Source organism: Aquarana catesbeiana, linkage group LG11, assembly GCF_042186555.1.
Source record: "Aquarana catesbeiana isolate 2022-GZ linkage group LG11, ASM4218655v1, whole genome shotgun sequence".
Classification (NCBI taxonomy): Eukaryota; Metazoa; Chordata; class Amphibia; order Anura; family Ranidae; genus Aquarana; species Aquarana catesbeiana.
The window spans coordinates 217,695,076-217,722,130 of record NC_133334.1 but is presented as its reverse complement, the minus strand read 5'-3'; the positions used below and the strand labels follow the sequence as shown (position 1 = coordinate 217,722,130).

At 39.7% G+C, this 27,055-nt stretch overlaps 1 protein-coding gene across 1 annotated transcript in view; it reads right to left on the bottom strand.

Annotated features, from left to right (window-relative positions):
• Window positions 1-1,473: 1,473 nt before the first annotated feature.
• Window positions 1,474-27,055, bottom strand: part of AHNAK (AHNAK nucleoprotein) — an 82,632-nt gene continuing 57,050 nt past the window's right edge. The window contains exons 4-5 of the mRNA XM_073605310.1: window positions 26,307-26,494; window positions 1,474-23,014 (exon numbers count right to left, since the gene is read on the bottom strand). Of these exons, the coding sequence (XP_073461411.1) occupies window positions 2,720-23,014; window positions 26,307-26,494 (20,483 nt within the window). The 3' untranslated portion in view covers window positions 1,474-2,719. The remainder of the gene's footprint in view (window positions 23,015-26,306; window positions 26,495-27,055) is intronic.

Genomic DNA, 27,055 nt, shown 5'->3' with positions numbered 1-27,055 from the left:
TGCAACACTGTACCCAAACTAAATTTTAATAATTTTCTTCCCACAAATAGAGCTTTCTTTTGGTGGTATTTGATCCCCTCTGCGGTTTTGAATTTTTTCGCTATAAACGAAAAAAGACCGACAATTAAATAAAACAACTGATGGTCACTGATAGGCAGCACTGATGACCACTGATAGGTGCCACTGGATAGGTAGCACTGACGAGGAGCTACTGACAGGCATTACTGCGTGGCACTAATTGGCACTTCGATGGGGCACTGACAGGGATTACTGATGGGGCACTGATCAGCACTGTTATGGGCACTGACAGGTGTTTATTATGGGGACAGGCTGGCAGGTGTTAGGCACTGATTGGCAACTGATGAGCACCTTTTGATGGGGGTTGTGCTGATTATCAGCACAGATCCCCCCTCTGACAGGGAGAGCCACCGATTGGCTCTCCCTGTCAGCATGAACCGAGGAAAGCCATTTACTGGCACTTCCTGGTTCACACGATGATCAGCTGTGATTGGTCACAGCTGATCACATGGTAAGAAGCCTCTGTCAGAGGCTTCATACCACGATCAGAGTTGCTGTGTGTCAGACTGACACAGCACCTCCGATCGCCGCGTTGCACGCCCCCGCGGGTGCGCACCAGCTGTGTTATCCTGGGCACATCATATGACGTCCGGTCAGGATATCTTTGCTGTCATCATTTATTCTTAGATGAATGCACTTTACAAAATTATCCTACAAGAGAATATATTGTAGAACGGCCGCTTACTGTATTTTTTGTGCCACATCCAGTATTGAAGCTAAACAACAAGAAACCCCCTAATGGTGGACTTTTAAGGCACATAAGAAAAATAAAAGTATTTTAATACAAATATGGTTTATTGAGTTTGAACATTAAAAACACAACAATGGTATAGCATATACTATATGGAATGTATGTCAGACATTTGGCATCAATGTACATACAATGTTAACAATTGTTGGGAATTGTTATACCTATATATGTGTTACAATGCTTATACTTGTTTTTCTCAATATATTTTTCTAGAATAGAAATGTCTCTAGCTCACACCCACCCTTGAGGAAGGAGGTATACTCCGAAATGCGTCGGGTGCAAGAGTACATTTTAATATTGTATGTACATTGATGCCAAATGTCTGACATACATTCCTAATAGTATATGCTATACCATTGTTGTGTTTTTAACGTTCAAACTCAATAAACCATATTTGTATTAAAATACTTTTATTTTTCTTATGTGCCTTAAAAGTCCACCATTAGGGGGTTTCTTGTTGTTTAAATTATCCTACAAAGTACAAAGAGAGCAAGGATGATTTCAGTAATAAAGTTTACATTTTACCAGGGAGTAAACAGCGATAGTGATAGTTACAACTGATCTAGTGGAATGTTTAGGAGAAAACACTATACATGAATGACAATGAACAAAGTAGCTAAATGACAAAACATAAGGAGGCATCATTTTTATAAATGTTAGAAGCTTTATTTGGTTTTGAACAATCCACCGTAGCACATTTCTAATTCAGGAAGTGCTTACAAATTTATGATGTTAAACTGTTTTATTTCAATCTTTATTTTTTTAACTAGAAATAGAAGCAAATCTTGTTTATGTCCAAAACAAAACAATACAATACAAAAAAAAAAAAAAAAAGCGGCATTTTAGGGATGACAGTTACAGAATAAAAGTAATATAATACAATTTTAAAATATTTAAAAAAAAACAGCATTGAACCATTGAAAACAGAGCTGAAATCACATCTTAAAAAGAAAAAAAAGGGGTGTAGGGAGCATTTCAGTGTACTACTTAAATAAAAAAAATTCACACTATATATATATATATATATATATATATATATATATATATATATATATATATACACACACACTTATAGCTCTGATTTTAAAGCAACAGTATCAGCATTTATATGTATACAGTTATCAGACTGAACAGTCGAAGTAATACGATTCGCAAGCTGGAAAAGTTACTAGGAAAAACATACACAAACTATTCTTATTTAGCGGTAAAATAGATTTATTTGTATAGCATACCATTTTCCAGAGTTACTTTGTTCATTACAAATCAGTTTAGTACAGCTAATATTTGCATACAAAGTGTCCTTGTTGCTGTCATAATGCTCACCACTTCTGGCCATAACAACCATAAAAAATGAGCATCATGCAAACCGTGTACTAGAAAACAAATGAAGATATTACGAACTGATAGCTGAATTAAGCAGGGTACTGTTGCATTAAAATATTTAATGAAATTTGCTATTATGTCTTAGAAAGAGGGTGATGAATTTCAGTCATATAATTAGTTCAATGCACTTTACAGTGTCTTTAATATAACAGGTTGCAACTATCTGTAAAGCCCTGGGAAAGAAAATATAGACTGTAAAAGCAAGTTAAAAAAATAGATGGAAAAATAGATTTCCATGTACAAATTGTTATATGAAAATAGATCAGTAAACCTCTCATGACCAGCATCTGGCTTCCAAGTGAAGTATATGAGGTGGTGAGAGGGTTAAAATGTGCAAGGAATTTAATAAACAGCTGAAGATTTGTTGATTTAAAATTTTTCACCTTTCTTTTATATCTCTATTCTTCACTCAGGAAGGTTAGCACTATATAAAGGCTGCAAAATGTATGTACAAACACACTGATATATATAATTATATACATGCTGAGTTTTGGGGATGGGGAAGATTCATTCTTTCTTTTTGGCAACTGTCAGTTCTAGCTTTGGCAGGTGGACACCTGCCTTAGTTGCACTGTCATTGCTCGAGGAAGAAGAGACTCTGGACTTTCGGGAGGAAAGCGATGCACCGCTTCCTTGGACGTTTTCATCGTCACTTAATGTGACCTCATAAGAACCCTTTGACTTGGACCCCAAGCCGCCAAAAGTGCCAAATTTTATTTTTGATTGCTTTCCCTTCTTTTTGCCCCCCTCAGCAGATAATGAACTGCCAGCCTCTAATGTACCACTTGGTGAGGAGTGTGTCGATTCATCTTTCTCTTCACTGAAGGAAGATGATCTCTGTCTTGTCTTTTTGCTTGTAAACAGAGAAAACTCATATTTTGGAGCCTTTTCCATGTCTAAGTTTGTGGATACCAGACCACCTTCAGCTGACCCTAAACTAGCTTTTGGACTTTTGAGGTCCCCTTTTAAACCAGAAACTGAGACATTCGAAAGGCTAGCATCTTCTTTTGCTTTAGACTTGAAGTTCAGTTTTGGCATTTTTATCTTGGATTTCTTTATTTTAATCTCACTTTCATCAATTTCTAAGCCAGTCTCACCAGACTTCTTCACCAGCACATCTGCAGAAGGAAAGTCTACATCAACTCCCACCTCTCTTCCTGCCAAATCTGGTCCAGATGATGTAAATTTGGGCATTAAAAGTCGTGGGAAAGTAATTTTAACGTCAGAACTTTCTAGATTTCCACCTATCCCTTGAACATCCAAACTTCCTTTTACTTTGGGTCCAGTCATCCCACCTTTCATTTTTGACCCTACTTCAAAACCTTCTGACCCCTGCATATCTCCTGTCATATTTATACTTTGTCCTATTGAAATGCCTTCCTTTATCTTGGAATCTTTCAGAGAAATGTTGATGCCTGGAGCTGAACCTTTAACTGCAGCTGATGACTGAAAAGAAGGCCCTTTTATACTCAAGTCTGCATTTTCAATTTTGCCAGAAACATTAGCAAGACCAACATCTGGCCCAGAGAGAGAAATGTCCCCTTTCGGTAACTTAGGCCCTTGCAGGTGTGAACCAGATAGATCTAAAGAAGGTACTGTAATGTGAGTATCTAAACTTTTTGTACCAATAGATGGCAACGCAGTATGTATGCTTGGCTTCACTCCACCAAAAATGTCCACATCACTTTCAATCTTTGGTCCTTTTAAATTAATATCAAACTCTGAATCAGAGGCCTTTGGGGAAGATATATCAACTGTTGGCAATTTAATTTTCCCTCCTGACCCTGGGATTCCTAGTTTAGGAGCTTGAAACTGCATACTTCCTGAATCACTTTTGATTTTTGGTCCTTTCAAATTAACATCTATCCCTGGTACAGATGTCTCAGCTGCAAGAGCAGGTACTTCACTGCTAATATTAATTGTACCATGGGTCACATCTACACTAGGCACTTTTATATCTGTGGCAATTTTGGGGCCAGACAGATCAGTTTCTACCTTAGGAAGTGAAACACCAATATCAGGAGCTGTTGCTTCAACTTTTGGACCTGACATACTAAAATTAGGAAGTTTGAATTTTGGCTTCTTGACCTTTACATCAGGGCCTTCAATACTAACCCTAGAAGATGTTAATTCAGCTTCAGGTGTCTTAAATCCACCACTGATGTCTAAATCCGGAGTCTTTAGCTCTGCACTAGGGCTCTGCAGTGAAGTTTCTCCTTTTAGCTTTGGAGATTTGAGGTCAAACTCAACATCAGGGAAATGAATTTTGCCAAAGAGTGGCTTTCTTGTTTTAGGTGCTTTTATACCAAGATTTGTGGAAATTGCTGCATCCCCACCTGCAATATTTAAGTCTGCATCTGGAGCATTAAGATTTATGTCACTGTCTACTTCAGGTGCACTTACATCAAAACCCCCTTTTTTGCCTTTTATTTTTGGACCACTCATATGAATTTTGGGCATTTTAAATTTCCCCTTTTTTCCTTTGCTCCCAACGCCTAACTCAGGCACTTCAGAATCAAATTCTACATCAGGAGCATTAACATCTACAGAAGGTGATTTCATATCTGCTTTAGGTGACTTAATGCCAAAGCCAAACTTTGGTTTCTTTACCTTGGGTAGTTTTAAATTACCTTCAGGGCCTTCAATATCTAAGGTGGGAGTTTTTACTGTGAGGTCTGGAGATTCCAAGCTAACACCACCTGTTGATAAGTCAATTCCTGGGCCTTCAAGTTTACCTTCTAATTTGGGGGCACGGATGTCTCCTTTGAAGTGTGGAGCCTTCAAACCCAAATCCCCTTCCAATTTTGAAGTGGAAAGATCTGCCTCTCCTTTAATTTTGGGGGTTTTCACATTTATATCTGGCATTGACACTTTTGGTAAATGGACATCGGTTGATGGCATGCTAACTTTAAAGCCTTTTAGCCTACCCTCAGGATCTTCAATGTTTACATTTGGACCTGATATATCAATACTTCCTTTGGGAAGACTGGCATCAATGTCTGGACCTTCCATTTTTGGACCAGAAAAACCAAATGTAGGCATTTTAAATTTGGGCATTTTAAATTTTCCTTCGGGGCCTTTCAGATTGACATCTGGGGCATCTACTTCCACTCCTGGAATCTCAACATCTAGATCTGGTGAGTTTATGTCAGCTTTAGGGCCTTTGAAACCTCCTATCTTAGGACCTTTCAAATTAAGGTCAATATCGGGCATTGACATTTCTGGCATATGTAATGAAGGTAGCTTAAACTTGGGTCCTGTTACTTTACCATCAATATCTACATCTGGAGCTTCAAGGTCAACTTCTGGGCCTTTGATGTTACCTTTGGGACCTTTCAAATCCCCTTCTATTTTAGGACCTTTCAAATTTAAGTCAAAATCAGGCATTGACATTTTTGGCATTGAAGGTAACTTGAACTTGTGACCTTTTACTTTTCCATCAATATCTACATCTGGAGCTTCAAGGTCAACTTCTGGGCCTTTGATGTTACCTTCGGGACCTTTCAAATCTCCTTCTATTTTAGGACCTTTCAAATTTAAGTCAAAATCAGGCATTGACATTTTTGGCATTGAAGGTAACTTGAACTTGGAACCTTTAACTTTACCATCAATATCTACATCTGGAGCCTCAAGGTCAACTTCTGGGCCTTTGATGTTTACTTTGGGACCTTTCAAATCTCCTTCTATTTTAGGACCTTTCAAATTTAAGTCAAAATCAGGCATTGACATTTTTGGCATTGAAGGTAACTTGAACTTGGAACCTTTAACTTTACCATCAATATCTACATCTGGAGCCTCAAGGTCAACTTTTGGGCCTTTGATGTTTACTTCAGGACCTTTCAAATCTCCTTCTAACTTTGGACCTTTCAGATTTAGATCAGCACCAGGCATTGACACTTTTGGTAGACCAATATTCATTGAGGGCATTTTAAATTTGGGGCCTTTTAATTTGCCCTCTGGTCCCTCAATGTCAACATCAGGAGCCTGAATATCTACACTGGGACCTGATATATCAAAATTTCCTTTGGGTAAACTGGCATCAATATCTGGACCTTCAATTTTTGGACCAGAAACACCAAATGTAGGCATTTTAAATTTGGGCATTTTTAATTTGCCTTCTGGGCCTTTCAGATTGACATCAGGGGCATCTATTTCCATTCCTGGAACCTCAACATCTAGATCTCGGGCCTTTATGTCAACTTTAGGACCTTTAAAATCTCCCATTTTAGGACCTTTCAAATGAAGGTCAATATTTGGCATTGATAATTCTGGCATCTCAAATTTAGGACCTTTAAATTTGCCTTCTGGTCCCTCTATATTTAAATCAGGAGTCTGAATATCTACATTTGGGCCAGATATATCAATACTTCCTTTAGGCAAGCTAGCATCAAATCCCGGGCCTTCAACTTTTGGACCAGAAATGCCAAATTTTGGCATTTTAAATGTGGGCATTTTAAGTTTTCCTTCTGGGCCTTTTAAATTTACATCTGGGGCTTCAAATTCCACTCCTGGAGTTTCAGTATCTAACTGTGGGGCCTTTATGTCAACTTTAGGACCTTTCAAATTCAGATCAATATCAGGCATTGACATTTTTGGCATTGAAGGTAACTTGAACTTGGGACCTTTTACTTTTCCATCAATATCTACATCAGGAGCCTCAAGGTCAACTTCTGGGTATTTGATGTTACCATCGGGACCTTTCAAATCTCCTTCTATTTTAGGACCTTTAAAGTTTAGGTCAAAATCAGGCATTGACATTTTTGGCATTGAAGGTAACTTGAACTTGGGACCTTTTATGTTTCCATCAATATCTACATCAGGAGCCTCAAGGTCAACTTCTGGGCAGTTGATGTCCACTTTGTGACCTTTCAAATCTCCTATTTTAGGACCTTTCAAATTTAGGTCAAAATCAGGCATTGACATTTTTGGCATTGAAGGTAACTTGAACTTGGGACCTTTTACGTTTCCATCAATATCTACATCTGGAGCCTCAAGGTCAAGTTTTGGGCCTTTGATGTCAACTTTGTGACCTTTTAAATCTCCTTCCAATTTGGGACCTTTCAAATTCAGATCGAAATCAGGCTTTGTGACCTTTGGTAGATTGATATTTATTGAGGGTAATTCAAATTTGGGCCCCTTCAATTTGCCCTCTGGTCCCTCAATGTCTATATCAGGAGCCTGAATATCTACATTTGGGCCTGATACATCAATACTTCCTTTTGGAAGGCTAGCATCAATATCTAAGCCTTCCCCTTTTGGGCCAGAAAAGCCAAATTTGGGCATTTTAAATTTGGGCATTTTAACTTTTCCTTCTGGGCCTTTTAGATTGAAATCCGGGGCTTCAATATCTAACTCTGGGGCCTCAACTTTGGGACCTTTCAAATCTCCTTCTATTTTAGGACCTTTAAAATTTAGGTCAAAATCAGGCATTGACATTTTTGGCATTGAAGGTAACTTGAACTTGGGACCTTTTACGTTTCCATCAATATCTACATCAGGAGCCTCAAGGTCAACTTCTGGGCATTTGATGTTACCATCGGGACCTTTCAAATCTCCTTCTATTTTAGGACCTTTAAAGTTTAGGTCAAAATCAGGCATTGACATTTTTGGCATTGAAGGTAACTTGAACTTGGGACCTTTTACGTTTCCATCAATATCTACATCTGGAGCCTCAAGGTCAAGTTTTGGGCCTTTGATGTCAACTTTGTGACCTTTTAAATCTCCTTCTATTTTAGGACCTTTCAAATTCAGATCGAAATCAGGCTTTGTGACCTTTGGTAGATTGAAATTTATTGAAGGTAATTCAAATTTGGGGCCCTTTAATTTGCCCTCTGGTCCCTCAATGTCTACATCAGGAGCCTGAATATCTACATTTGGACCTGATACATCAATACTTCCTTTTGGAAGGCTAGCATCAATATCTAGGCCTTCCCCTTTTGGGCCAGAAATGCCAAATTTGGGCATTTTAAATTTGGGCATTTTAAGTTTTCCTTCTGGGCCTTTTAGATTAACATCTGGGGCTTCAATATCTAACTCTGGGGCCTCAACTTTGGGGCCTTTCAGATCTCCTCCCATCTTAGGACCTTTCAATTTAAGGTCAAAGTCAGGCATTGACATTTCTGGCATATGCACTGAAGGTAGATTAAACTTGGGACCTTTTATTTTACCATCAATATCTACATTAACTTCTGGGTGTTTTAGGTCTAAGTTGGGATCTTTTAAGTTTCCTTCAAGCTTAGGACCTTTAAGATTTACATCAACATCTGGCAAAGACATCTTTGGTAGGTTGATATTCATAGAAGGCATCTTCATTTTGGAACCCTTAAGTTTTCCTTCTGGTCCTTCAATATCCATATCTGGAGTTTCAATATTTACATCTGCAGTAGGTATTTTAACTTCGGGTTTTTGAAATTTTAGATCAATATCTGGAGCATCTGGTTTGGGGCCAGAAAATCCAAATTTAGGCATACTAAATTTGGGCATTTTAAGCTTTCCTTTTCCTTCTGGACCATCTAAAGAAACATCTGGTGTCTCCAGGTCTATGTCAGGTGTTTTAATATCAAGCTTGGGGCCATGTAATTCACCTTCAATCTTTGGAACAGACACATCCACATCTCCTTTTAATTTTGGTCCTTTCACATTTAATTCAACATCTGGCATCGACACTTTGGGGCTTGTTATGTTTAATGACGGCATTTTGAATTTATGACTTTTACCTTTTACCTCCAGATCTGGCATTTCTACATCAGGACCACTGACTTCAATATCTGCTTTTGGAGCTTTTACTTCAGCACTGGGTGTGTGTACCTTGGGACCTGAGAAATTAAATTTGGGCAGCCTAAATTTGTATTTTTTAGTTTTTGTTTCTGGCATGTCAATGTCTGCTTCTGGCAAACCTATGCCTAACTCTGGGCCTTTAAGACTACCACCCTTTGATGCATCAATGTCACCTTTAACCTTACCACCTTTCACATTAATATCTAGATCTGGCATAGATACACTTGGCTTTGAAAATCCCCATGATGGCATTTTAAATTTGGGACCTTTAACTTTGCCTTCAGGTAGTTCTGCAGATAGAGATGGGCTGTGTACATCAAAATCAGGACCTTTAATATCAGCTTTTGGAGCCTTTATATCAGCCTCCAGATTTCCCTCAGGTATGTCCACGCTCCCTTTTAGTTTGGGGGCTTTTAAACCAAGATCTATATCAGGCATAGATACATGTGGCAAATTCATATTCAGTGATGGCATCTTAATTTTCTGACCTTTTACTTTCCCTCCTGGAAGTTCAGCATCTAATCCAGCTTTAATGTCTACCTTTGGTCCAGAAAGGTCAACATCTGCTTGTGGAAGCTTAATTTCTGGGCCCTTGATGCTTCCTTCTGCATTTGGCATGGATAGGTCTCCTGCCTTAAGCTTTGGACCTTTTAAATTAAGATCAACATCAGGCATTGAAATTTTGGGCATATTAATATCCAAAGAGGGCATCTTAAATTTGGGGCCTTTAACCTTGCCCTCAGGACCCTCAATATCCACTTCAGGTGTTTTTATATCGGCTTCCACTCCTTCAATATTGGGCCCTGAAAACCCAAACTTTGGCATTTTAAATTTAGGCATTTTCATTTTACCTTCAGGGTACTCTATATCAATATCTGATGTCTCTAAATCAAGTTTTGGGCCCTTTAGTTCAACATTAGGTGTCTTAATTTCTCCTTCTATCTTGGGTAAAGAAACATCTGCATCTCCTTTCCAGTTAGGACCTTTGACATTCAAATCAAAGTCAGGTAGAGATACACTTGGAAGATTTACTGATTGCATCTTGAATTTTGGACCCTTTACTTTTCCATCAAGGTCCAAATCAGGAGCCTTAATGTCCACCTCAGGTGCCTTAACATCAACATTAGGCCCTTTCACATCTCCTTCTACTTTGGGACCTTTCATATTTAAATCAAAATCTGGCATAGATACCTTGGGCAGATTAAAATTCATTGAGGGCATCTTAAATTTGGGACCTTTAACTTTACCTTCAGGCCCCTCAATATCTAATCCTGGCCCTGAGACATCAAGATCAGCATCAATGCTCTGGCCCTCTAACTTGCCTTCCACTTTGGGGAGAGAAACATCAGCCCCTCCTTTCAAGTTTGGTGCTTTTAAATTCAAATCAATATTGGGCATAGACACATTAGAGAGATTTACTGATGGCATTTTGAATTTCGGTCCCTTAACTTTTCCGTCAACATCTACATTAGAAATTTCAAGATCCACCTCAGGTTTTTTAATGTCAACTTTAGGACCTTTGATATCTCCTAATTTTGGGCCTTTCATACTCAGATCAATATCAGGCATAGTTACATTAGGGAAATTAATGTTCATTGATGGCATCTTAAATTTAGAATCTTTCAGTTTACCTTCAGGTCCCTCAATGTCCACATCTGGGCCAGAGAGATTAAGGTTTGCTTTTGGAAGGTTAATATCCACCTCAGAGCCTTCAACATTGGGTCCTGAAAACCCAAACTTTGGAATTTTGAATTTAGGCATTTTCAGTTTTCCCTCTGGGCCCTCCACATCAAGTCCTGTGTCAACATCCAGCTCTGGTCCTTTCAGTTCAATATTAGGACCTTTCAATTCTGTTTCTACCTTTGGGAGATCAACATCTACCCCTCCTTTCCATTTAGGCCCTTTTACATTTAGATCGACATCTATATTAGGACCTTCAACTTTTGGTCTGGAAATACCAAACTTTGGCATTTTAAACTTGGGCATTTTAGTTTTTCCTTCTGGGCCTTTGAGATTTACATCAGGAACTTCTAAATCAATATCAGGAGTTTCAACATTGAGCTCTGGAATTTTCACATTAGCTTTGGAGCCTTTCAAATCTCCTTCAACTTTAGGGCCCTTCAGGCTAAGATCAACATCAGGCATTTTTGGAAAATGTACTGTAGGCATTTTAAATCTGGGACCTTTTAGTTTACCATCCACATCTATATCTGGGGCCTCAAGGTCAACTTTTGGGCCTTTGATGTCAACTTTAGGACCTTTTCCATCCCTATCCAATTTGGGACCTTTCAGATTTAGATCAATGTCTACATCAGGAGCCTTAACATCCACATTTGGACCTGATATTTCGATACTTCCTTTGGGAAGACTGGCATCAATGTCTGGACCTTCGATTTTTGGACCAGAACCCCCAAATTTAGGCATTTTAAATTTGGGCATTTTAAATTTTCCTTCTGGACCTGTCAGATTGACATCTGGTGCTTCTAATTCCACTCCTGGAGCCTCAACATTTAGCTCTGGGGCCTTTAGGTCAGCTTTAGGGCCTTTGAATCCTCCTATCTTAGGACCTTTCAAATTAAGGTCAATATCAGGCATCGACATTTCTGGCATATGCAATGAAGGTAGCCTAAACTTGGATCCTTTTACTTTACCATCAATATCTACATCTGGAGTTTCAAGGTCAACTTCTGGGACTTTGATGTTACCTTCGGGACCTTTCAAATCACCTTCAATTTTAGGACCTTTCAAATTTAAGTCAAAATCAGGCATTGACATTTTTGGCATTGAAGGTAACTTGAACTTGGAACCTTTAACTTTACCATCAATATCTACATCTGGAGCCTCAAGGTCAACTTTTGGGCCTTTGATGTTTAATTCGGGATCTTTCAAATCTCCTTCTAACTTTGGTCCTTTCAGATTTAGATCAGCACCAGGCATTGATACTTTTGGTAGACCAATATTCATTGAGGGCATTTTAAATTTTGTACCTTTTAATTTGCCCTCTGGTCCTTCAATGTCTACATCAGGGGCCTTAAAATCTACATCTGGACCAGATATATCAATACTTCCTTTGGGAAGGCTAACATCAATATCTGGACCCTCCACTTTTGGACCAGAAACACCAAATTTGGGCATTTTAAATTTGGGCATTTTAAATTTTCCTTCCGGGCCTTTCAGATTGATATCTGGTGCTTCTAATTCTATTCCTGGAGCTTCAACATCAAGCTCTGGGGCTTTAATGCCTACTTGAGGGCCTTTCAAATCTCCTTCTATTTTAGGACCTTTCATATTAAAGTCAATATCAGGCATTGACATTTTTGGCATTGAAGGTAACTTGAACTTGGAACCTTTAACTTTACCATCAATATCTACATCTGGAGCCTCAAGGTCAACTTCTGGGCCTTTGATGTTTACTTCGGGACCTTTCAAATCTCCTTCTAACTTTGAACCTTTCAGATTTAGATCAAAATCAGGCATTGTTACCTTTGGTAAACCAATATTCATTGAGGGCATTTTGAATTTGTGGCCTTTCAATTTGCCCTCCGGTCCCTCAATGTCTACATCAGGAGCCTGAATATCTACATTTGGACCTGATATATCAATACTTCCTTTGGGAAGACTGGCATCAATGTCTGGACCTTCCATTTTTGGACCAGAAACACCAAATGTAGGCATTTTAAATTTGGGCATTTTAAATTTTCCTTCTGGGCCTTTCAGATTGATATCTGGTGCTTCTAATTCTACTCCTGGAGCTTCAACATCAAGCTCTGGGGCTTTAATGCCTACTTGAGGGCCTTTCAAATCTCCTTCTATTTTAGGACCTTTCATATTAAAGTCAATATCAGGCATTGACATTTTTGGCATTGAAGGTAACTTGAACTTGGAACCTTTAACTTTACCATCAATATCTACATCTGGAGCCTCAAGGTCAACTTCTGGGCCTTTGATTTTAACTTCGGGACCTTTCAAATCTCCTTCTAACTTTGGACCTTTCAGATTTAGATCAAAATCAGGCATTGTTACCTTTGGTAAACCAACATTCATTGAGGGCATTTTAAATTTGTGGCCTTTCAATTTGCCCTCTGGTCCCTCAATGTCTACATCAGGAGCCTGAACATCCACATTTGGACCTGATATTTCAATACTTCCTTTGGGAAGACTGGCATCAATGTCTGGACCTTCGATTTTTGGACCAGAACCCCCAAATTTAGGCATTTTAAATTTGGGCATTTTAAATTTTCCTTCCGGACCTGTCAGATTGACATCTGGTGCTTCTAATTCCACTCCTGGAGCCTCAACATTTAGCTCTGGGGCTTTAATGCCTACTTGAGGGCCTTTCAAATCTCCTTCTATTTTAGGACCTTTCATATTAAAGTCAATATCAGGCATTGACATTTTTGGCATTGAAGGTAACTTGAACTTGGAACCTTTAACTTTACCATCAATATCTACATCTGGAGCCTCAAGGTCAACTTCTGGGCCTTTGATTTTAACTTCAGGGCCTTTCAAATCTCCTTCTAACTTTGGACCTTTCAGATTGAGATCAAAATCAGGCATTGTTACCTTTGGTAAACCAATATTCATTGAGGGCATTTTGAATTTGTGGCCTTTCAATTTGCCCTCTGGTCCCTCAATGTCTACATCAGGAGCCTGAACATCCACATTTGGACCTGATATTTCGATACTTCCTTTGGGAAGACTGGCATCAATGTCTGGACCTTCGATTTTTGGACCAGAACCCCCAAATTTAGGCATTTTAAATTTGGGCATTTTAAATTTTCCTTCTGGACCTGTCAGATTGACATCTGGTGCTTCTAATTCCACTCCTGGAGCCTCAACATTTAGCTCTGGGGCCTTTATGTCAGCTTTAGGGCCTTTGAAACCTCCTATCTTAGGACCTTTCAAATTAAGGTCAATGTCGGGCATTGACATTTCTGGCATATGCCATGAAGGTAGCTTAAACGTGGATCCTTTTACTTTACCATCAATATCTACATCTGGAGCCTCAAGGTCAACTTCTGGGCCTTTGATGTTACCTTCAGGACCTTTTAAATCTCCTTCTATTTTAGGACCTTTCAAATTTAAGTCAAAATCAGGCATTGACATTTTTGGCATTGAAGGTAACTTGAACTTGGAACCTTTAACTTTACCATCAATATCTACATCTGGAGCCTCAAGGTCAACTTCTGGGCCTTTGATTTTAACTTCGGGACCTTTCAAATCTCCTTCTAACTTTGGACCTTTCAGATTTAGATCAAAATCAGGCATTGTTACCTTTGGTAAACCAATATTCATTGAGGGCATTTTGAATTTGTGGCCTTTCAATTTGCCCTCTGGCCCCTCAATGTCTACATCAGGAGCCTGAATATCTACATTTGGACCTGATATATCAATACTTCCTTTGGGAAGACTGGCATCAATGTCTGGACCTTCCATTTTTGGACCAGAAACACCAAATGTAGGCATTTTAAATTTGGGCATTTTAAATTTTCCTTCCGGGCCTTTCAGATTGATATCTGGTGCTTCTAATTCTACTCCTGGAGCTTCAACATCAAGCTCTGGGGCTTTAATGCCTACTTGAGGGCCTTTCAAATCTCCTTCTATTTTAGGACCTTTCATATTAAAGTCAATATCAGGCATTGACATTTTTGGCATTGAAGGTAACTTGAACTTGGAACCTTTAACTTTACCATCAATATCTACATCTGGAGCCTCAAGGTCAACTTTTGGGCCTTTGACGTCAACTTTGGGACCTTTTAAATCTCCTTCTATTTTAGGACCTTTCATATTAAAGTCAATATCAGGCATTGACATTTTTGGCATTGAAGGTAACTTGAACTTGGAACCTTTAACTTTACCATCAATATCTACATCTGGAGCCTCAAGGTCAACTTCTGGGCCTTTGATTTTAACTTCGGGGCCTTTCAAATCTCCTTCTAACTTTGGACCTTTCAGATTGAGATCAAAATCAGGCATTGTTACCTTTGGTAAACCAATATTCATTGAGGGCATTTTGAATTTGTGGCCTTTCAATTTGCCCTCTGGTCCCTCAATGTCTACATCAGGAGCCTGAACATCCACATTTGGACCTGATATTTCGATACTTCCTTTGGGAAGACTGGCATCAATGTCTGGACCTTCGATTTTTGGACCAGAACCCCCAAATTTAGGCATTTTAAATTTGGGCATTTTAAATTTTCCTTCTGGACCTGTCAGATTGACATCTGGTGCTTCTAATTCCACTCCTGGAGCCTCAACATTTAGCTCTGGGGCCTTTATGTCAGCTTTAGGGCCTTTGAAACCTCCTATCTTAGGACCTTTCAAATTAAGGTCAATGTCGGGCATTGACATTTCTGGCATATGCCATGAAGGTAGCTTAAACGTGGATCCTTTTACTTTACCATCAATATCTACATCTGGAGCCTCAAGGTCAACTTCTGGGCCTTTGATGTTACCTTCAGGACCTTTTAAATCTCCTTCTATTTTAGGACCTTTCAAATTTAAGTCAAAATCAGGCATTGACATTTTTGGCATTGAAGGTAACTTGAACTTGGAACCTTTAACTTTACCATCAATATCTACATCTGGAGCCTCAAGGTCAACTTCTGGGCCTTTGATTTTAACTTCGGGACCTTTCAAATCTCCTTCTAACTTTGGACCTTTCAGATTTAGATCAAAATCAGGCATTGTTACCTTTGGTAAACCAATATTCATTGAGGGCATTTTGAATTTGTGGCCTTTCAATTTGCCCTCTGGTCCCTCAATGTCTACATCAGGAGCCTGAATATCTACATTTGGACCTGATATATCAATACTTCCTTTGGGAAGACTGGCATCAATGTCTGGACCTTCCATTTTTGGACCAGAAACACCAAATGTAGGCATTTTAAATTTGGGCATTTTAAATTTTCCTTCCGGGCCTTTCAGATTGATATCTGGTGCTTCTAATTCTACTCCTGGAGCTTCAACATCAAGCTCTGGGGCTTTAATGCCTACTTGAGGGCCTTTCAAATCTCCTTCTATTTTAGGACCTTTCATATTAAAGTCAATATCAGGCATTGACATTTTTGGCATTGAAGGTAACTTGAACTTGGAACCTTTAACTTTACCATCAATATCTACATCTGGAGCCTCAAGGTCAACTTTTGGGCCTTTGACGTCAACTTTGGGACCTTTTAAATCTCCTTCTATTTTAGGACCTTTCAAATTAAAGTCAATATCAGGCATTGACATTTTTGGCATTGAAGGTAACTTGAACTTGGAACCTTTAACTTTACCATCAATATCTACATCTGGAGCCTCAAGGTCAACTTCTGGGCCTTTGATTTTAACTTCGGGACCTTTCAAATCTCCTTCCAACTTTGGACCTTTCAGATTTAGATCAAAATCAGGCATTGTTACCTTTGGTAAACCAATATTCATTGAGGGCATTTTGAATTTGTGGCCTTTCAATTTGCCCTCTGGTCCCTCAATGTCTACATCAGGAGCCTGAATATCTACATTTGGACCTGATATATCAATACTTCCTTTGGGAAGACTGGCATCAATGTCTGGACCTTCCATTTTTGGACCAGAAACACCAAATGTAGGCATTTTAAATTTGGGCATTTTAAATTTTCCTTCCGGGCCTTTCAGATTGATATCTGGTGCTTCTAATTCTACTCCTGGAGCTTCAACATCAAGCTCTGGGGCTTTAATGCCTACTTGAGGGCCTTTCAAATCTCCTTCTATTTTAGGACCTTTCATATTAAAGTCAATATCAGGCATTGACATTTTTGGCATTGAAGGTAACTTGAACTTGGAACCTTTAACTTTACCATCAATATCTACATCTGGAGCCTCAAGGTCAACTTTTGGGCCTTTGACGTCAACTTTGGGACCTTTTAAATCTCCTTCTATTTTAGGACCTTTCATATTAAAGTCAATATCAGGCATTGACATTTTTGGCATTGAAGGTAACTTGAACTTGGAACCTTTAACTTTACCATCAATATCTACATCTGGAGCCTCAAGGTCAACTTCTGGGCCTTTGATGTTTACTTCAGGACCTTTCAAATCTCCTTCTAACTTTGGACCTTTCAGATTTAGATCAGCACCAGGCATTGACACTTTTGGTAGACCAATATTCATTGAGGGCATTTTAAATTTCGGGCTCTTTAATTTGCCCTCTGGTCCCTCAAGGTCTACATCGGGAGCCTGAATATCCATACTTGGACCAGATATATCGATACTTCCTTTAGGAAGGCTAGCATCAATATCTGGACCCTCAACTGTTGGACCAGAGACACCAAATTTGGGCATTTTAAATTTGGGCATTTTCAGTTTGCCTTCTGGGCCTTTCAGATTTACATCTGGTGCTTCTAATTCTACTCGTGGAGCTTCAATGTCTAGTTCTGGGGCTTTAATGTCAGCTTTAGGGCCTTTGAAACCTCCTATCTTAGGACCTTTCAAATTAAGGTCAATGTCGGGCATTGACATTTCTGGCATATGCCATGAAGGTAGCTTAAAAGTGGATCCTTTTACTTTACCATCAATATCTACATCTGGAGCTTCAAGGTCAACTTTTGGGCCTTTGATGTTACCTTCTGGACCTTTCAAATCTCCTTCTATTTTAGGACCTTTCAAATTTAAGTCAAAATCAGGCATTGACATTTTTGGCATTGAAGGTAACTTGAACTTGGAACCTTTAACTTTACCATCAATATCTACATCTGGAGCCTCGAGGTCAACTTTTGGGCCTTTGACGTCAACTTTGGGACCTTTTAAATCTCCTTCTATTTTAGGACCTTTCATATTAAAGTCAATATCAGGCATTGACATTTTTGGCATTGAAGGTAACTTGAACTTGGGACCTTTTACTTTTCCATCAATATCTACATCTGGAGCCTCAAGGTCAACTTTTGGGCATGTGATGTCAACTTTGGGACCTTTTAAATCTCCTTCTATTTTAGGACCTTTCAGACTCAGATCAGCATCAGGCATTGATACCTTTGGTAAGCCTATATTCATTGAGGGCATTTTAAATTTCGGGCTCTTTAATTTGCCCTCTGGTCCCTCAAGGTCTACATCGGGAGCCTGAATATCCATACTTGGACCAGATATATCGATACTTCCTTTAGGAAGGCTAGCATCAATATCTGGACCCTCAACTGTTGGACCAGAGACACCAAATTTGGGCATTTTAAATTTGGGCATTTTCAGTTTGCCTTCTGGGCCTTTCAGATTTACATCTGGTGCTTCTAATTCTACTCGTGGAGCTTCAATGTCTAGTTCTGGGGCTTTAATGTTAGCTTTGGGACCTTTCCAATCTCCTTCTATTTTAGGACCTTTCATATTAAAGTCAATATCAGGCGTTGACATTTTTGGCATTGAAGGTAACTTGAACTTGGGACCTTTTACTTTTCCATCAATATCTACATCTGGAGCCTCAAGGTCAACTTTTGGGCCTTTGACGTCAACTTTGGGACCTTTTAAATCTCCTTCTATTTTAGGACCTTTCATATTAAAGTCAATATCAGGCATTGACATTTTTGGCATTGAAGGTAACTTGAACTTGTGACCTTTTACTTTTCCATCAATATCTACATCTGGAGCCTCAAGGTCAACTTTTGGGCATGTGATGTCAACTTTGGGACCTTTTAAATCTCCTTCTATTTTAGGACCTTTCAGACTCAGATCAGCATCAGGCAATGATACCTTTGGCAAGCCTATATTCATTGAGGGCATTTTAAATTTTGGGCTCTTTAATTTGCCCTCTGGTCCCTCAAGGTCTACATCTGGAGCCTGAATATCCATACTTGGACCAGATATATCGATACTTCCTTTAGGAAGGCTAGCATCAATATCTGGACCCTCAACTGTTGGACCAGAGACACCAAATTTGGGCATTTTAAATTTGGGCATTTTCAGTTTGCCTTCTGGGCCTTTCAGATTTACATCTGGTGCTTCTAATTCTACTCGTGGAGCTTCAATGTCTAGTTCTGGGGCTTTAATGTTAGCTTTGGGACCTTTCCAATCTCCTTCTATTTTAGGACCTTTCATATTAAAGTCAATATCAGGCGTTGACATTTTTGGCATTGAAGGTAACTTGAACTTGGGACCTTTTACTTTTCCATCAATATCTACATCTGGAGCTTCAAGGTCAACTTTTGGGCCTTTGATGTCCATTTTGGGACCTTTTAAATCTCCTTCTATTTTAGGACCTTTCATATTAAAGTCAATGTCAGGCATTGACATTTTTGGCATTGAAGGTAACTTGAACTTGGGACCTTTTACTTTTCCATCAATATCTACATCTGGAGCCTCAAGGTCAACTTTTGGGCATGTGATGTCAACTTTGGGACCTTTTAAATCTCCTTCTATTTTAGGACCTTTCAGACTGAGATCGGCATCAGGCATTGATACCTTTGGCAAGCCTATATTCATTGAGGGCATTTTAAATTTCGGGCTCCTAAATTTGCCCTCTGGTCCCTCAAGGTCTACATTGGGAGCCTGAATATCCATACTTGGACCAGATATATCGATACTTCCTTTAGGAAGGCTAGCATCAATATCTGGACCCTCAACTGTTGGACCAGAGACACCAAATTTGGGCATTTTAAATTTGGGCATTTTTAGTTTGCCTTCTGGACCTTTCAGATTTACATCTGGTGCTTCTAATTCTACTCGTGGAGCTTCAATGTCTAGTTCTGGGGCTGTAATGTTAGCTTTGGGACCTTTCCAATCTCCTTCTATTTTAGGACCTTTCATACTAAAGTCAATATCAGGCGTTGACATTTTTGGCATTGAAGGTAACTTGAACTTGGGACCTTTTACTTTTCCATCAATATCTATATCTGGAGCCTCAAGGTCAACTTTTGGGCCTTTGACGTCAACTTTGGGACCTTTTAAATCTCCTTCTATTTTAGGACCTTTCAGACTCAGATCAGCATCAGGCATTGATACCTTTGGCAAGCCTATATTCATTGAGGGCATTTTAAATTTCGGGCTCTTTAATTTGCTCTCTGGTCCCTCAAGGTCTAAATTGGGAGCCTGAATATCCATACTTGGACCAGATATATCGATACCTCCTTTAGGAAGGCTAGCATCAATATCTGGACCCTCAACTGTTGGACCAGAGACACCAAATTTGGGCATTTTAAATTTGGGCATTTTTAGTTTGCCTTCTGGGCCTTTCAGATTTACATCTGGTGCTTCTAATTCTACTCGTGGAGCTTCAATGTCTAGTTCTGGGGCTGTAATGTTAGCTTTGGGACCTTTCCAATCTCCTTCTATTTTAGGACCTTTCATATTAAAGTCAATATCAGGCGTTGACATTTTTGGCATTGAAGGTAACTTGAACTTGGGACCTTTTACTTTTCCATCAATATCTACATCTGGAGCCTCAAGGTCAACTTTTGGGCATGTGATGTCAACTTTGGGACCTTTTAAATCTCCTTCTATTTTAGGACCTTTCAGACTCAGATCAGCATCAGGCATTGATACCTTTGGCAAGCCTATATTCATTGAGGGCATTTTAAATTTCGGGCTCTTTAATTTGCTCTCTGGTCCCTCAAGGTCTACATTGGGAGCCTGAATATCCATACTTGGACCAGATATATCGATACCTCCTTTAGGAAGGCTAGCATCAATATCTGGACCCTCAACTGTTGGACCAGAGACACCAAATTTGGGCATTTTAAATTTGGGCATTTTCAGTTTGCCTTCTGGGCCTTTCAGATTTACATCTGGTGCTTCTAATTCTACTCGTGGAGCTTCAATGTCTAGTTCTGGGGCTTTAATGTTAGCTTTGGGACCTTTCCAATCTCCTTCTATTTTAGGACCTTTCATATTAAAGTCAATATCAGGCGTTGACATTTTTGGCATTGAAGGTAACTTGAACTTGGGACCTTTTACTTTTCCATCAATATCTACATCTGGAGCCTCAAGGTCAACTTTTAGACCTTTGGAAACTTTCCAATCTCCCTCCAACTTTGGACCTTTGACATGCAGATCAGCATCAGCCACAGATACTTTTGGTAAACCAATATCCAATGAAGGCATTTCAAACTTTGGACCTTTCAATTTCCCTTCTGGATCCTCGATTTCTGGCACAGACATGTTTGAAAGTTGCACTGAAGACACCCCAAACTTGGAACCTCCCATTTTACCATCAACACCTATACCTGGACCCTGAAGCTCGATATTTGGACCTTTGACATCTACTCTGGCATCTTTTAAATCTCCCTCCGCTTTTGAATGTTTAAAACGGAGATCAACATCTGGCATTGACACTTTTGGTAAATTTATATCGGCTTGGGGTTTTTCAAATTTAGGACCTTTTAGTTTCCCTTCTGACCCCTCAATGCCTCCTATTTTAGGACCTTTGATATTAGCACCAATATCTGGCACTGACACTTTTGGCAAGTTGGACTTTATTGATTCTATTTTCAGACTAGGGCCTTTTAAATCACCGCCTAGGTTACCAATATTCATATCAATGTCTGTACCGGATAGGTCAATGTTTTGTTTGGCAAAGTTCACATCTACACCAGGACCTTGCAAATTGGATTCTGCAATTCCAAATTTTGGCATTTTAAATTTGGGCATTGTTATATTTACCTCTGAACCTTTCAAAACAGTGTCTGACAAGGCACCTTTAAACTCCAAGGACTCATTTGGCAAGTTCACAGTTTCCTGCAAACCTAAATGAGGACCTTTAATATTTATGTTGGTAGATGCAACTTGTGAATTTGTGATACCAACTGCAGAACCTTGGAAATCTTTTTCTAGCTTAAATCCATCGATACCAGGTGTTTTAACACTAGTCTTACCCTCTGTTGTGTATGTGTAAACAGATTTTCCAGAAGATTCAATACCAGTTTCTGATATCCCTTCATTTGTTCCCAGGACACCAAACTTTGGCATTTTAAATGATGGTATGTGTATCTTTCCCACAGAACTGTCTAAGTTAACATCTGTTCCTTTCACATCCAGACTGGGCACATTCAGGTCTATTTTTGCAGTAGTGGCTTCTCCTTCAACTGATGGTGGAATGAAGTTCAATGGTGGTTTTTCATGGACATTCCCATCTTGCATCAAGGTTGTCTGAGTATATGTTCTGTCAAGCTTTGTTTCCAAGGAACCAGACTTTGGCATCTGAAACGATGGAAGTCCTATATTCACTGACCCACAACTGGTGTCCAAAGGGAGTCGATTTTTTTCATGTGTCTTAATATCTCCAGTTATAGTTGAAGAGTGGGTTTCTTTAGTTGTAATTTTTGCTGGTATTTCACTAAGGGCTGCACCTTCCATTTTAATTCCTTCTGCTTTCTTAATGTCAAATTGAGGACCCCTGATCTTCACACCAGATGACTGGGAGTCAAGTTTAGAGGTTATTGATGTGGTATCCTGTTTGGGCACCCTAGCAATGTTAGGGTTTGTTAGGCCAATGTCTACAGAGGAACTTCCAGCAACATTGAGGCCTTTAAACCTATCATCATGCTCGGTTTCAAATCTAGATGTCCTCATCTCAAATTTCTTTTCATAGCTTTGGAATTTTGGAGCGGAAACATTTACACCAGGCAAATTGATGCTTAAGGAGGAAGTGCTGCCAGTTTGGACACTTCCAGCAGCATCACTGTAGCCTTCAGCAAACTCAAACTGTCCTTTGCCATGTTCATGGTACCTCATAGTGGTACTGTGTACGTTCACAGAGTCACTTGGCAGGTATTCTCTTCCTGCCTGATTTTTACTGGACACATCAATACCAGGAATTCGGATAACCGTTTTACCCTCATCTGTCTGCACACTGGTTTTAGATATCTCAGTTACTTCATGACGAGGAATCTTGATTTTATATTCAGGACTGCTTATGTCAATTTCTTTTGAGTCTTTTGCTCCTGTCACATCAACAGTGTAAGCGGTTACTTTCCTTGTAACTGTGATGGTCCTTGTCTGAGTCTCTGGTTCCAGAGTCTCATCTGACTTCAGACGTGGTTTAATCTTTTTTGCATAAATTCGCCTGTAGTCCTCATCATCCCCACTCTAAAAAAACAATACATTGACAGATTGTTGAAAATATGCCTTAAAATCATTACTGAAATAAAATTATCCTGTTTAAATATTAGAAACTAACTGTAAAAACAAATTGGGATGATAATTACATTTCTGAGCTATTAAATCGCATATAAAATTTGTCATAAGCATGAAGCCATTTTTTGTTTTGGATACAGATAGGTAAGGTTAGAACTTTTGTCAGGTTGTTTTTTGGTCTGTATAGTAAAAGGAATTCCCAGAACAGGTATCTCCATTGGAAAATTTCTCGCTACTTCTGTTCTGTTTAGAACTGATCTGGCACAAGTCGCTCGGACTTTAGAAAAGGTTTCTGCACTATTTTGGTCTGACTTTGATACGACTTCAATGCCATAGAGTGTAAAAAATCACATTACGTTGGATCAAAGTCGGACTGAAGTTGCAGGGCAAAGCCGGATCGGAAGTCGCGCAACCTGGTTCACATTGGAGCGATTTGGCATGTGATTTGACATGTCGTATGCTAAATCGGTGGCAATGGCACCGTCCGAATCGGTGCGACGCTGCACTGATTCCCAAAAGTAGTTTCTGTACTACTTTTGGTGACTTTGGGGTGCGATTTCCTTTGACATCTGTGCAGGAACCCGCACAGATGTCTCTGAAATCGCCCCCGTGTCGGGACTGACATGCGGGAATGAAATTGTGCGAGTTCAGCTGAACTCTCACGATTTCATTCCCGCTATCAGTGTGAACCTGGGCAGAATGGTAACCTTATAGAATCTTGCACATGTATCAAAATGAAAAGCATGCAGGACACAATTATTCTTGTGTGGGTAGAACGTCCTGGTTGTTGCCCCTCTTCCCACATTAAACTAGAGATGTTAGTAGTTTAAAATGAAGCAATATGAATCTATTTTTTTCTTTCAAGTTAAGATCTGTGCTTGTGCTACTGCTGGACGATCACACAAGTTTTAGGGAATTTACATGACAAGGATTTATTCGCCTCAATAGTTCCATCAGCCCCACTTGCGAAATACATTTTTTAAGGGCAAGCATGCAGACTGCTTTGTAAATTGGGCACATGTATATCAATTAAAGCTAGTAATACATATTGCCATCTGGATATACAATCTCCTTGAGATCTGTTAATAATTATTCTGTAAGTTTGCCTACCCGATTGATCTAAATTTAATGGATTGCTATTGTATAACCTTGCACTGTAGAGCTGTTGGTGTAGGTACAAAAATCAAAAAACCTGACAGATTCTAACCTTTCTGCACTGTATTAGTATAAGAAAAAAAAATAGCACTCCAGCCAATACTCTGTTCACAATGGCTTATAACATTTTTATTTTTACATTTATGGGCTGGAATCATAAATACAGTACAGACCAGCGTATACCAAACTACTAAAAATGATTTTTAAAGTTGAAATCTGGGCAAACATCAAATTATAGACCTGAAGTACATACAGTATATAAGGACTATTTTGCCTGCCAGAGGACCTGTAGTTCTATGCAACCAATCTTTTACAGCAGGCACTGTTGCCAGACAGCACGTAGCTTGGTCAAGAACACTGGGACAAAGAAACCTCCAACTTCCTGATTGGATAGTGAAATCATGACACCCTGATGAGGCCCATGCCTCTGTTTAATCTGCTCTCCCCTTCTGTCAGCATGTTGTCTGACAGCACATTTGCGCTGCAGCAGAGCCGGACTGGTTCAATACTGCCCTGCTTTCTCCAAGTCTATAGGCTTCTTATGCACAGAAACCTACAAAAGGCTCATACGTTTATGTATGTGCCCCAGCTGCATTTAAAATACATTTAATTTTATTTATTTTTTTACAAATATCTAACCATGTTATTACTCCAATTTGAGTTCAATTGCATGCATTTTTACTCCATTGTACTATTATCCATTACACCAGGGGTCTCTAACTGGCGGCCCTCCAGCTGCTGCGAAACTACAAGTCCCATGAGGCATTGCAAGGCTGACAGTTATAAGCATGACTCCCACAGGCAGAGGCATGATGGGACTTGTAGTTTTGCAACAGCTGGAGGGCCACAAGTTTGAGACCCCTGGATTAGACTGTTAGAGCCCACTATATTGAGCACTTTGTTACTCGTCTTTCAATAGGCTTACCACAAATTCTAATGATTTCTGAATATGGTTCATAAGCTGACCAATGGGGCAATCTTTACTTTAGTCTGGGCTCACTTCAGAAATGCATGAATTAAAACATACCTAATGCTCAAACTCCTTTTCCCCCATTTTCTATAGAGTTGGTTATTGTGAAAACCTGTCAGTTTTCTGCCCCAGAGGCTGTCACTGCCATGCTTTTTCACCGTACCACAATTGCACACAACTGCAGTCAGGTGAATGGGTTGCATTTAGCAGGTGGCCACCAAGTGCAACAAGGGGGACTATTTTTCCATGCTGTGACGCAAAGCACTGTGGCTTCGGCATGTATGAAGTCAGGGTCTCTGTCAGGGTAACCAGACAGGGAGTAACTACACAGTCTTTGGTACAATGAATTATCGTGTATTAAAATGTTGGTAGTTCTGAGGGCACAAGTATAAGCAATTCAAGAATTGTAATATCACAGTGCTATCTGAATTTTAGTTGGTGGATCCCGAGGATTACTTCTGCGGAAGGGGTGGCGGTATATACTGAACCGGGGTAGCACTGTTTCCACTGTATTAGAAGACCTCACGCTCCTATTCCTGGCACCACTCTACACCGAAGGAGTTCTCTCTAGGGTGTCCATATTTGTCAGGAACCTCTCCCTGTGCTGTTTGCTTTCCCTAGCCAGCAGGTACCTGTAACTGACACTCCTGACATGGGTTACCCTATTTATAAAGGTTCATGAAGGCTGCCTGAGATCTCAAGTGATTTCACTCTCAAGCTGTCTTCCCTGAGAGGACTAATGGAGTCTGTAAGGCTACATTCACATTGTCTATTGGGTCAGTGCGAATAGTAGCGGCAGGAATCAGAGATTCCTGCTGCAGCTTTCAGCGGCTAGGTGCGGCCACCGGTCCCATTCACTAGAACGATCACTGGCGGCTGCAGCTATTTGTGGCTTCCTGCACAGCCAGAGATTACCTGCAGTGATCGCTGCTGGACACAGTTTGTATGACTATAGCCTTGGTGGAAAATTCCCTTAACAAAACCCGTATTCAAATGTGACAATGGCACAGTGCCATCTATAGGTTGGAGGAATGCCTGCACCTCCCTATATGTGTACACCAATGTCCACTGTAGTATTAATGCACCAGTAATAAAAGAAAATGAAATAACTTTGCTCACCAGAACAACATCTGGGCTTTTCACGCTGAAGACGTCATGTGAAAAGGTTGCGCCGGGCAGAGGGGATCGGTCACCTTTCCTCTGTAGCTTGAGACCTACTGTGTGATGCCCGACGGTCGCCAGCACCTTCTGAATGTCCTCCGATGACATATTGTCAAAATAGACTGTTGCACCCACAATCTGATCACCTAAACATATGGAAATAAAAACAAGTGTTAGGCTGGACATAGAAAGTTAGTTTTGTTTCATTCCTCCATCCAGCAGGCAAGCAAGGTGAATGGACAACCAACCCCCCCCCCCACAAATAATACATAGATTTACAGAGTTTGTCAGCATGTCTGTTTAACAGAAGTAAATTTAACAAATCGAGTTCTGTCAAACAGGCAGGGCCACACACGTCAAAATTCAGCTGGTCTCTGCTGAGCCGGCCAAATTTTAAACTATGCCCAGCTTTAGGCTCACCACACACACAATCAGATTGTGCAATTTCCTTTAGATCTACCAACAAGTATGTAGTACAAGGGCCTGTCTGATTGGATACAAATCAATTGGATAGCTTAGGCAAGTCCTCATATTGCATACAATTGGTAAATATATAGTTGTGCAAAGACTGTATGGCCAGATTGTAACGTAAAAGGTGACCCTAAGTCTGCAGGAACGCAGCTTTTATTACGTAAAACAACTTCAGGTGTGGAGAATCACTTTATCTCCAGCCTTCTAAATTTAAGATCTATGGGCACTTAACTCAT